Raw genomic sequence first — 13,461 nt, 5'->3', positions numbered from 1 at the left:
CTTTCCAACAAGCTCACTCCTGATTGGTGAGAATGACTGCTGTATAAATGTTGTCTCGGATCAATCACTACTCAATGACATCATCTGGATCCAACATGATGATGTCTGTACTGCAGAGAAATGACAACTGAATTGATTTATTTTCACTGGAGCAGAAAGCAAATACATTTTCTATGGATGACGTCACACTCACTCGGTCCAGTTCTCACATACAGTCAACGGGCTATCTCATTGTACTATCCTAAGAGTTGCATTAATCTTTGGGTTGGTTTAAAAAGTTTAATATTTGTGTAAAAAATCTGTTTTTAGTGATATGAGTTGTTGGTTTTTGATTTGTGCTAGCTGTCTTTTGTACAAAAATACAAACAGATAAGAATAAGAAAAATACAATGTATATAAATAAACAAAAGCAATAAAGCAACCAACAAGGAAAGGGAACATTTTTTGTGCCTTTCTACTTAAAAATTCAACAAATTACAGCCCATTATTGATCAGTTCCTGAACAGATTTAATTATTAGCATACATTGTTTTCTTAAGCTCATTTCACAATTTTTTTAATAGCATTTTTTTTTCGAAAGGCTACCTGCTGTCTCTTTTATTTTTCCAAACTCATAGACAAAGTTATGAAAGAAACCAGCTGTGTGGCAGGATTTAATGAGAACAGCCTCTGTCACATTTATTAGAATCACAGTGGAAGCCTATTCTTGTCATTAAAAAAAGAAACTTTCTAGTTCAATATTTGTTCTGAAGGTTAAAAGCTTATCTCATCTTGTGCTTCCTCGTTCCTCGAGTGACCCAGAATCTCGTCCGGTCTACATCTGTAAAAGCCACACAAGTTAGAATAAAACTCAGCAGAAAACTCATGGTTTGTGTCTCAAAAGAGCACAATACTGTAATTTATTTTGAAAACTCGAAGCAGAAACAGCAATGATTCCAAAAAATGCATAACATGCTCATCTGGGAGGCAGAACAAAATCCTCTGGAATCAAACTGGGGTTCGTTAATTCAACTTTGAAGAAATAATTTGCATTAAAAATGTTGTTTCTAATTGGTTTGGTAAGCCTCCGTCACCATGAGCCCTCTTTCCTGGTGAATGTTGTCCACCTCTCTGCTAACTGTTGAAGGAGACAGAAAATTAAGAAAAAATGTGAAGGATATTCAGAAAAAAAAGTGAAAAAAGAAACAAATATTTCAGTCAGATTAAATTTTTGGTATGAAAGTCAAAGTAAGAAAAAAAATGTTATGAAGGACTGGCATTCATTTAAAACCAGATAGGAACAAAAACATGTTCTTTTCCTGTTATCAGCAATCAGTTCTGTAAGACCTTCCCAAAATCGTAGATATAAAAAAAAAAAAATTGATTGTGTCTTTAGTGAGTTATTCACATCTTTTTGGGAACCTGCAGCCTTGCTTCTGCAAAACACAGCGTTGCTCATCCTCACCCTGCCTCTTTGTTTGCATGTAGATGGCATATGTGGGATATCTGATGCTCTTCAACTACATTGTCCTGGTCAAGATGGACCTGTGGCCTTCCCCTCAGGAGTGGATTGTCATTGCTTACATCTTCACTAACGGCATTGAAAAGATGAGAGAGGTACGATCCTGGTAGTGCCGTGAAGGGTGCAGGTGTGCAGCAGAGATGAAGCAAGGATAATGTGGAGTTCATCAATCAATGAGCACAGAAAAGTAGGCAGTAAAACTTCACAGTTTAACTGGAAACATTTTCAGTTATTTTAGTACCAGAAGTAAAAATAACTAAATCTATCTAAATTATGCATTTTTATTGTAGTAAATGTGTGTAAAATACATGATTTTTGTCATTCAACTCTAATTCAGAATCTTTTCCCTCTGATTTTGTGAAATAATACTGCCCTCTTTTGGTACTTATGATGCAGTGAATTCCTCTTCTGGTTAACCATCTTGTTTAATAAAGAATTATCTGAACACGTTCATCCTGCACATTTTACGTTTGATCTGCTATTATCTTTCAGATTCTTATGTCAGAACCAGGGAAGCTGCTGCAGAAGGTGAAGGTCTGGCTTCAGGAGTACTGGAACATCACCGACCTTATGGCCATCCTCATATTTTCAGTGGGCATGGTTCTGCGTCTCCAGGAGCCTCCGCTCATGAGCTACGGGCGGGTCATCTATTGTGTCAACATCATCTACTGGTACATCCGGCTGCTGGACATCTTTGGAGTCAACAAGTACCTGGGTCCCTATGTGATGATGATTGGCAAGATGGTAAGAGAACGCAGGGGTGTTGCATTTTCAATGTTGACGTCTTTCTACCGTCAGACTTTGATTAATATCACCTCCCCTGATGGAAAGATCACACCAAGCTCAGTAATTGTCAAGTTGTGATGTTTAGGGCCAGCAGAGCGCATATGTCAGATTTTTTTATCTCAGCGAGAGCGAGATCAGAGCCTGTGATTCATGCATGAAGAGCCAAATCAGTTTCTGTCTGAAGCTTGACTGCTTTTGACACGGGCAGTGTACTGCTGGACACAAAGCCTTTGATGTGAAAATCAGCAGTTAGTTAGAGAGAGTCATTTGAATTTGCAGTCGGTTATTAAGTGAAATCATCTGCATACATGGTGCTTCAGCAAGAAAACCGGTTGGAAGTCGGTTATAGAGAAAGACAAATGTTACATGTCCAGCCTAAAAAAATAAAATTCAGCTTTCTTTATTATTGTTGTTGCTCATCTTGGTTTACATTTTATGATTTGTTTTAGCAGAACCGGTTAGGGTGATTTTATTGGTACAAGCACCAAATTTGACATGGATGTACCTTAGGATCCACTCGTTTGCCACTAGACAAATCCAAAATAACGGCCATTTATAAAGATAGTGCCCATACACTCCATCGTTACAAAAATATTCAACCTCTATTTGCCCGTGTGTCAAAAATATGGGTTGTTCATGCACAAAATCCAGTCTTCAAAGACTCACCCCAATGAAAATCAGGTTTAAGGCGTTTTAAACTTGTTCTTGTAGCATTTGTTTCATAAATTTGATAAAATAATTCAAAATAATGAGATTAAGACTGTGTTTCTGAGTATTTCGTTGTTCAGATGAAAACCCACAGTTTGAAACAGCTTAAGTTTGTGATGCAGCGACTGCCATGTGGTGTTTGTACCACAAAACGCTTGATTATTTTAATAACTGACTTAATTATTTTAAGCAGTTTACTTTTCTTGTAATGTTCTCAACCTGTGTCAGCTTAACCCAGAAAATTGACTTTTTAACTGTCTCAAAACCAGGAAAAAATAAATACCGACATTGTCGTAATTTTCCTGACATTCCAGACCGTCATATCTCTTTATGAACTCGTATCTTTTCTCTCCTTAATTGTCTCGCTCCTTTCAAGATGATCGACATGATGTATTTTGTGATCATCATGCTGGTGGTGCTCATGAGTTTTGGGGTGGCACGTCAGGCCATCCTCAACCCGAACGAGGATCCGTCCTGGATGCTTGCTCGGAACATCTTTTTTATGCCTTACTGGATGATCTACGGAGAGGTGTTTGCAGACCAGATTGACCGTAAGTTCAGCATTCAAGCTTTTATTTTGTCATTTTTTCAGGATTGTTACTGATATAGGAGAAAAAACTAAATGTAAAAACATATTTAGATATACAGTACAAATATAAACAAATGAATTTTAGTGGAAGAGAGATTCTTTCTGGAGACCCCTTTTTAGATATAGACACTTATTTTTGCTATCAATTGTTTATTGTTGTCTTTTTATGTTGGTTAAGATTTGCATAATTTAATTAAAATAAAAACACCTGCAAGATGTGTTCTAAAAGATTTTTTTTTTTTTACTTTGTGTGCGATGTTTTTTTTTCTTTTTTGTGTGTGAAAATGTCATTATATGCTGCCGTGTACAGAGTGTGAGGAGTGGCCCAAAGAGAAGAGATCTGAAATAATGTTTTCATTCTTTGTTTCAGATATGCATAGTAGGAAGTTTCAGCAAAGGCATATTGAAAAACTCTGGCTGGTCGAAAATAGCTTGCGAACTCACGGACCCTGGCGTAGTAACGGTCCATCCCACTTTCCCCAGTGCAGTCAAAATCCCAGTAATTTTATATACAAATTTTGACTTTAACCATATTTACCTGACCCACGTTTTCTTTATCATCCCGGCATTAACCACCATGTCATACCAGCTCCTACTAATACAGGCCACTTGCAACAAAAGTGTGCATGCAGCCACATGTTTAAAGGCTAAAGTTGCCCTTGTGTGCTCTTGTCTTGAGTCAACTGTTGAGCGTAAACTAACCAGTTGAAGAAGGTCTAAAGTCAACAACTATCAATGACTGGACTGACATGAATAGGAAGTTGACATATAGTTGCACCATGTAGGCAACTTTAATCTAGCTGGTTTTGGCACTGGCTGGCAAATGAGTGCAGAGATACACTTTTATGGTCTTTGCTGAAAGTCAGAGCCACATCAAAAGAAACCATCAAAGATTTATCTTTGATGGTTTTTCCTTTGATTGTGTTGCTGATTCAATGTTAGCTTGATTGGAGAGCTAAATCTGCCATGACAATGCCATGTTGTCGCATGAACCCATATCATCTACCAGTTGATTGAGCGGAATGAACACATGTGACATTTCACATGATTAAGGATGAAAATCTACCAAAAATACTTATATTCCATCATACATAATGTCAGAGTGTAAACACCAGAGCATGCTTCCACGACAAACTTCCAGACTAACTCTCCTCATCTGTAACCTGTTTTTTCATGTGGTTCAGTTGTCAGAGTTTCTAAATTCAAATATTTTTAAAGGTTAAAAAAAAGAAATAATTACTTCAGTTCTCTGTCTTTGGGCTGCATTGTGTGAAACAATTGAACACCAAGCACTGATGAGCATGGCAAGAATGGATCTTAAAAAAGCAAACAAACCAAGGACAAATGCTGACTGTTCCCCAGATAAGCAACTGAACCATCACAGATGGAAAAAACATACGATGTATCCTAAATACATTCCAAAGAATTCTGATTGATCGATCATTTTTGAATGAGGATTTCGCTCTCATATGTGTCAATATATTTCAAACGCGTGTTTAAATATATTGAGAACACAAATTGTGATGAGATGTGAGATGTGTGTTGTTGTCCTGTGCATTTTGCCCTTTACATATTCATTTCTGAACATGAGAACCCTAACATTACAGTTTCAATTCTTCAACTCCTTTTCAAAAAGAAGCATAAAAAAGTTATGCTTCTTGTTTGTTTGCAGAAAATGTGTTTGTTTTATTTCTGTGGGTTGATGATAAATGTGTATTGAGATATTTCAAATGTCACTTTTTTTTTTATTTAATATGAATTTTTCTTTATATTTCACTTCTTGTCATGCATTTGCATGTTTAACCAGTTTTCAACATGCATCCAAAGTTGCAATGTTAAATATCAACTGTACTCATATGTGACATTTTACATTTAAAGATCATTTAACTTGTATTAAGGTGTGTTTGTGCTCATTTTGTGGCATTGTGCAGCTCCCTGTGGGCAGAACATCACTACAGATGATGGGGTAGTGGTGGCCCTGCCTCCCTGTAAGACTGGTGCTTGGATTGTCCCGGCTATCATGGCTTGCTACTTGCTGGTTGCAAACATACTGTTGGTCAATCTACTCATAGCTGTGTTCAAGTAAGTAAACTTCACTTTTTTGACATTTTAGATACAAATGACTTTATTATCTTGTTTTATTATTGTATATTTAAGTGGTTTAATCTTTGCTTTTTTCTGCAGCAAAACATATTTAAAAAAGAAAAGGTTTAAACAAAAACCGTTATTGTACTTTTTTTTAAATAGCTTTTCTTCATTTTTTAATGAAAGTTATCGCTCAGTCAATTTTTATGTCCTATGTCTTCTGCGTTGGCTGATGTGAACTCCATTTGTCTGCATGCAGTAATACATTCTTCGAGGTCAAGTCAATTTCCAATCAGGTCTGGAAGTTCCAGCGCTACCAGCTAATTATGACCTTCCACGAGCGGCCCGTCCTTCCTCCCCCACTCATCATCTTCAGTCACATAACCATGGTCCTAAAACATCTGTGCTGTCGCTGGCGCAAGCACGACGATGACGAGAGAGACTACGGACTAAGTGAGTGGCAGGTGTACCCAAACATGCCTGTTAGAAGTCATTGCAGGAACAGTGGCGTTTACCAAATTATTATCTGTTTAGGTTCTAAAAAAGCTTTAAATGATGTTTAGTAATGATCATACATGTCGCATGTTTATCCAATAACTGGCTGCCTTGATTTTTCTATAAGACTGTGATGCTTCTAATGTTAAACCTTTTTTTTCACACAGAGCTTTTCATCACAGAGGATGAGCTGAAAAAAGTCCACGACTTTGAGGAGCAATGCATAGAGGAGTATTTCAGGGAGAAGGATGACAGATTCCACTCGTCTAACGATGAGAGGATAAGAGTCACTTCTGAAAGGTCAGACATGACTACACAGGAAAAATGCCAGACAAGCCACATTTAATCAAATCTGAGATGGTAAAAATACTGAAACTGAAAATACAATAATATATCATTCCAAAATCCCCATGTATTACAAATATAATGTGCTTTACTGTTCTATCTAATTATTCCATATATTTACATACATCAGCTCCTTCTCCTTACCCCTTTTACATGATAAAAACAAGTCATATGTAGCATTAAAATCCTAAAAACAAAGTAAAAAATAATAAATTGATCCATTAGCATTTTATACTGCAGCAGGCAAACAAACAATAACATGAATTAGGAGGAATTTATTCCTTCCACACACTTTTTAAGCATGAATTGTCTTTTATCCACAATTAAAGCAGTTTTTTGTTGAATAGTGTGGATAAACATTTTTAGGAGCTTAAAACTGTTGTAAACAGGCTCCAATAATAGTAAAATAGCAACAACAAAACATGTCTGACTTAAAAATGATGGAACAGTGTTTTATTTTTTCCTCTATGTGAAAACACTATGCAGTTCTTTATTAAAAAGTGAAAAAAGCAAAGTTATAACCAGATTTAGAAGAAAGAATTGCTGCCTTCAAGGTAACCACAATAAAGAAACTTTAAAAGTACAATTTGCTCACCATCTAAAGAGGAAATGTGCTTCGGATTGGTCTGTCAGGCAATCCTCAACACTATATGTGAGAGTGACATTTCACAGCAAAATGCTAGAAGCGACTGGGCTGTGCTGCACACTTGCCACCTTGTCCCTCATTTATGAGATGTGCTGGTGACAGAATGACAACCCCACAACGTAGAGAAAAAATGTTTTCCTAACCTTTGAACAAAGAATGTTAAGCTAAAACTATAACATCAATTGGATTTACAATAACAAAAAAGGCTGAAAAGAAATGTATCATGGATTGCAAACCAACCTTTCCATCTGATTTGGGATTTCCAAAAGACAGACACAGTATTGTGACACTTCTAACCACAAATCATGAATAATGTGGTAACTTTTTTCCCTATTATTTCTTCTCCACACCATCAGGGTGGAAAATATGGCTATGCGCTTGGAAGAAGTTAACGAGAGGGAGCACTTCATGAAGGCGTCCCTGCAGACTGTTGATATTCGTCTGGCCCAAATGGAGGAGCTAATTGGACGTATCGCCGTCGCACTGGAGCGCGTGACAGGTGTGGAGCGGGTAGAGGTCAGCAAAGCGCGTTCCCGGACTTCATCTGACTGCACGGATTCTGCGTACATACTGCGCCAAGCCGAGTGCCAGGATGCCGCATACATCCTCCGCCAAAGCAGCTTCAACAGCACAGAGGGAAACACCTACCGCCTGCAGGAAGCCTTGGAAGGAGCGGCTGAGGGTTCCATGTCCCCTCCTTCTCCCACCACCACGGGTACGCGAGCACGGAGCCACTCCTTCTATGTTGGAGGTGGTCGTGCGGCTGAGCGTGTCAGAGGACCTGAAGGAGCTGAAAGCTTCTTCAAGGAACGCTCTCTAAGTCTCCACAGAGCAAACAGCTCACAATCTGTGTCCTCAGCTGCCGCCCCCAAGGAGTCTAAGCCCCTCCCACTGGCCACACTGTCGGTTTCCCAGCAGCACCGTCCGTCATCGTGCATCGATATCTATGTCTCGACGTCTGAGGAGGTGGGGCCTGCAGAGGTCTTTCTTGACTCTCTCCGTGTGATCCCACCTCTCCAGAGAGAAGCCTCGCTGCAGTCAGATATCATGGAGACGGTGCTGCCGGAAGGCCGGGAGTTCAGTAGTACTGCCACAAGCGGTTTGGGCGACAGGCACTCGGAGGGCGGCGTGGGCAGCAGTGGAACAACTGGAGCTATGTTTGACGACAGCGCCGCTGCTGATTTGTCGCTATGCTCAGCACACCTCTTACCAGACAGCACCCTACCTCCTTGGGATATGGAACCATCTCCACCTCCCTCAGCCGGGCTGCTCGAACGCTCCAAAAGCAGCCGCTACCTCTCCACAGCAGGCACAGGCTTCCTGGACGAGCCTCCTCTGGTCAAATCCCACAGCCTGATGTTCACACCCAGAGGCTGTTATAGTGGACTGGGGGCAGGAGTCCAGGTAAAGGCTACAGAGTACACCAGCATCACCGACTGCATTGATACACGCTGCGTCTCGGCTCCATACACTCCTGCAGAATGCTCACACTCACCCGGCGGTTCCTCCTCATTCCCCTTTGATAAGCCGTCAGACATCAGTTCTTCTTACCCTGAGAGAGAGGCAGAGCTTAGCCACACAGAGTCCGATCCAGAGGATCCTGAAGACATGATTCCAGCCCCTGGCACCCCTCGCCACGGCGGTCTCGGTGGGCCTAGCACAGCCCCTCTCTGCTCTCACTTCTCCAGACTGGAGCGTGCAAACAGTTGCTCCTCAGACGACTCCCATCCTTCTCTCACTCTGGCACCTCCACACCGGAAGAGCCTGTCAGTGAGCGAGAGGATGGAGAGAGGACAGAGTTTGGGAGCAGAAAGGGGGCCTGGGCCTGGGGGGCGGGGTCTGGCAGGACCCAGAAACCCTTTCCTCAGGAGCAAATCCGGAGCAAGGCCCGAAAAGACTGAGAGCCTCGCCATAAGAAAGCTCGCCGCTCCGTCAGCCTTCCGCAGCTTTGATAGACAAAACTACACGTGACAAGGACGCGTGGGTGAACTGACACACTGACGGCGCCGGCGTGGAAAAGGGCAAAAGTGAAAGCAGGGTTAGCTGCCTGTAGATGCTTATCTGGACCCGATCTACCTTTTTTTTTAAATTACATTTAAGTTAAGAAGCGTTTATATATAGTTAGTTAAGAAGGGCAGTTTCACCCTGACGAATTAAAGCAACAGAAGATTTAGAAGGTCCTGTGTACACGAGTAATATCAAAGAGCTATGAATCTAGACTAGTTTTTACCTCTTGTAGCTATCTTTCAATGGGGTGTTATGGCAATGGAAGGTGTAACTGTATTGTGTCTTCCATGAATCGAATTTACATCAAGTAGACATCTGTCACTGTGTTGCATCACTTATCACTCATGCTAGTCAGACAAAGTATCCTGTTACTCCTAGCTGCATTGTGGTAGACACTGTCAAGTCTGAAAGGCGAGACAAAGAGAGACGGAAATAAAAGGTCCTAATTTTCCCATCATGTCTTGACAATTTTACCACAAATATTTTTGCTTTCGAAGCATTCCCTCATCATACCACACAGGCTGCTCACAACAGCTTACCTCTACAAACACAGTTTTTCAATTACTAAAGATTGCTTTTTATTTTATTGTGATCTCACTGAGGCTTTCTACACATTTAGCATTAGTCAAAGAAATGCATATTTTTTGTGATTAATTTCCTTCCTCCTTTACGACCACATAGAATTAAGTATAACCTATATTTTGAAGGCTAAATCATAGAAATTGTTCTCTCTTTAAAAAGATGTGAGCTCTCTGCTATCACTATATGTGAATCATCTCACTTTAGTCTTGTGGTGTATTTCTGAGAGCTTTGACAAGTGCAATTGTAAAAGTTGATCAATAGGGGGCGCTATCGGATAGTAAAAGACACCATCCCAGTGTAGCAAGTGAGTCTGCTTTGCCTCTTCCTGACACCAACAATCTTTTTCCATCAATGGCTCCTGAAGCACTCTCTGTTTCAGGCTTTCTGCTGTTTGTCTCTCCCAGTGGATCCGTCCTTCATCGATTCCAAGTTGTTTGATTTCATTACAGTGTCTATTCACTACTAAAATAAACCAGTGCAAAAAACAAAAGACAAGTCATTTAGTGGCTAAGCCAGTTTTGACTTGTGTACAGGTCACATCGATTTCACAGAAGAGAAGCTACTCTGCAAATTCACTTTTTAAAAAGCTTGGGAAGCAGCTGTCACGCTTATATGCATTCTAGCTGACATTTAAGAACGGCATGCATGTTAAGAGACAAGAGGGAGAAAAGACGGAGTTGCAAATATTGAAAAAAAAAGCATTTTAAGTCAGATATGGGTTAAATTACTAGTTCTTTTTTATTATATTGGAAGATTTGGGTCAGGAGAGAAGATGCTTTTCTCAGACAGTTTTGTAAAGATAACTTAGACAAATAATGAAACTTTTTTTCTTTTTTTGTAATGTTTTATATTTTCTTGCTATTACAATTTATTTAAATCGTGTTGCATTTCTTTTCAAATGACGCTCTATTTATTGATACTTTCCTTATCATTAGTGATAAATAAAGTTATACCTGTTTGAATTACAAAAAATAATATTTATATCTTCTCAGTGATATTTTTGTCAAATTTTAAGTATTTTCTAATTAAGCCTTTAAATAAAAAAAAGTTGACCATCTACATGCACTAAATGATAATGTATAATATTATTTATTTAATATAAAGATATTAGTCTGAAATACTGTACATTTAAATCATATTTAAAGTATTTAAGGTAGTTTTTATTGTGTGTTTTATCAAGGAACCTATGAGAATTTTCTAATGTTGACATGGCAATACTCATTTGCCATTATACCAAACTTAGGGTGCCTTTTGGGCATGAATGGAATATGTGGGGACTGATGTGATTCAAGAATCTGTGACATTTCGTATTTGTATCTTTTTTTGATATCGCTGAATATCAACGATTATTTTCCCATAAACCCTTGTTCTATATCGACATGTCTGAAGTACACAGTGGAGGCTGATTGCATCATTGCTAATGTGCATATTTGTCTGAATTCATTTTTAGGGAGTAAAAAAATGCTCAAGCACAAAAAGTTTTATGATTGAGTTAGAGAGTGTGGTTGCACGTGAAAACGTTGGGATGAGCTTGACCATCTGTACCGCCATAACTTTTCTGTCTTGGAAACTGACTGATCTGATGGATCTGTGGAATAACTCACAATCCAACAACCATAGATATAAGTTTATTTGAAAAAAAGCCAATCTTTATGAATTTCTTGGGCACTCTTGATGAACTTGTTTTGTTTGGTTCATGCACGTTGGACAGATTTAGTTGCAGGGTGTACAATGGGACACATATAAAACAATCAGATTTGCAGTTTCTTCAGCAAAAGTCTGGGTTGCTCGATGGTTTAAATAGGAAAAGTTTACCCCAGATTAAAAGCTCAGGGACATTAAAAGGATATTGTAAAGTCGGAAAGGATGAAAAAAGGATGAAGGCAGAAAGGGAGGAAATAGACACTTTCTCTGTATTAAAAAGCATAATCTAATCACTGTTCTTTATAATCTAATTCAGATCTGTCAAAAGGTCATAAAAAGTTGTACATATTCAGTCCTCAAATGCGGCAATAACTTGTGAATGAATGTCTTCATAGCTGCTTAATTCACTCACTCACAAAAAGTCAATGGCATAAACAAAAAGAAGATATTATTCATTACAGCTTTTTGCTATTTTTTGTGTGCTAACAGTCAATAGTAAAGAGGGTTGTGGATGTGCACATTTTGAATCAAACCAAAATCTGTGAAACCAAATGAAAACAAAGCAGAGTCTTGTTCTGTTGTGAGCATTGTGACACTAAACTATCACACATACCGGTTTAAAAATATTTATATATTTTTTAATAAAAGCTAAATTGCTTAGCTTTGCATGGCAAAATAAGAGAACAGTGTGAGACTGGCGCCCTCGTGTTTGACTTAGTATCAGGAAATTATTTTCCTTTAACACTTTGTTTATCCTTACATTAAGGAAAATCAGATACCCAACATGTCCGGGACATGCAGAGACTTACACAATCATGTGAAAATGAAAGTACAGCTGCTTTCAGTGAAGAGCGTGAAGATATGTCACATCATACTTACATGCTGGGACAAAAGCAACATATTTTAAAATAACTGGCTTTGCATTATTGTGCCATGAAACCATCAAGGTTTGTTTAGTATGTCATTTAACATTTTACAAACATAGAAGAGGGAAAAATACCTTAAAAAAGGAAGTTTCATTCTTAATTTAGATTTAAGTAGACTGAGGGAAACAATAAAACTGAGCTAATCTTAGTTAAAACATTCTCCTCTTTACTAAATACAGCAACATTATTTTACTAAATTGAAAGTATAAATCCAGGGGCTACATCTTAGAGCCTACATGCTCTAAGTAGTAGGCTAAATGACAAAGGTTATTATGTGTAAACTTGAAAAACTGCAAAAGATTTGCTCTTGTGTTGCAGGAAAGCTTCTTGTTAAGAAAAACATGAAAACATGGCATTACGCAACTGAACCTGAACTAAGCACAAGATTCCTGCACACACCAAAAACACTCCAACGTATTCCTTTGAAAGTGGTTCTACGAGATGAAGTCAGTCTGTCTGGTATTTGGTTTAATTTTCCGTTAAACAAATGGTTTTGTCATGCATTGTTGTCTCTAACTTAGTCTAGGATTCTCATTAGATCATGGAGAATCAAACATAATAAAATGTATTTTGTTGTCATGACTGTACATGATATTAAAGGGTTCTTTGACATGTTCACATGACGGTTGAGAATGGATATAAATGAACATGTGGTGATATGTGCATAAGGCTTACTTGCGTGCAAATCCAGACAGTCAGATGACACGAATAACCGGCGAGCTCGCCACCAACACAGAAGAATTCCAGTGTACAGCATTTTTAAGATATTTTCCAGAGCTATATTGTACTGCTTTGGGTTATCACAATCTTTTGACAAAAGCCAGCAGATTTACTTCTTAATAAACCAGTAACTCTTGGGCTAAATGAAAGTTTCACACACGTGTTTTTTCAGCAATAATTGCTGATTTTGTGGAAATAAAAAAGGGACATCTCCCTCTTCCTGTCACACCTGATTTATTGTCCTTTATATGCATGCAGTTCTTCCACTCAGCGTGTTCAGAGACGACCTGTAATGTCAGCTGAAAGATAGAGAAAGATTATTATATGAAACAAGAGTAGTGAGTATTTGAATGCAAATCTGTATTCTTCAATGTGAATAGGACCATGTATGGCATGCATTGTTAAATAAACGATTAAATACATTGGTA

At 38.6% G+C, this 13,461-nt stretch overlaps 1 protein-coding gene across 15 annotated transcripts in view; it reads left to right on the top strand.

The window, feature by feature from the left end:
- Positions 1-13,461, top strand: part of trpm3 (transient receptor potential cation channel, subfamily M, member 3) — a 142,174-nt gene extending 128,713 nt beyond the window's left edge. For 9 of the 15 annotated variants that reach the window (XM_024275146.2, XM_024275142.2, XM_024275139.2 and 6 more), the window contains 8 exons: positions 1,467-1,595; positions 1,993-2,244; positions 3,371-3,545; positions 3,954-4,082; positions 5,515-5,665; positions 5,928-6,121; positions 6,331-6,463; positions 7,511-13,461. In XM_024275146.2, coding sequence (XP_024130914.2) covers positions 1,467-1,595; positions 1,993-2,244; positions 3,371-3,545; positions 3,954-4,082; positions 5,515-5,665; positions 5,928-6,121; positions 6,331-6,463; positions 7,511-9,125 — 2,778 coding nt within the window. In that variant the 3' untranslated portion in view covers positions 9,126-13,461. The remainder of the gene's footprint in view (positions 1-1,466; positions 1,596-1,992; positions 2,245-3,370; positions 3,546-3,953; positions 4,083-5,514; positions 5,666-5,927; positions 6,122-6,330; positions 6,464-7,510) is intronic. The other 6 variants (XM_024275150.2, XM_024275145.2, XM_024275152.2 and 3 more) reach the window with 2 other exon arrangements.

The sequence above is a fragment of the Oryzias melastigma genome, linkage group LG9 (assembly GCF_002922805.2).
Source record: "Oryzias melastigma strain HK-1 linkage group LG9, ASM292280v2, whole genome shotgun sequence".
Lineage (NCBI taxonomy): Eukaryota > Metazoa > Chordata > Actinopteri > Beloniformes > Adrianichthyidae > Oryzias > Oryzias melastigma.
Note: the sequence above shows the minus strand (reverse complement) of the source record. Positions and strands in the feature narration are given on the sequence as shown.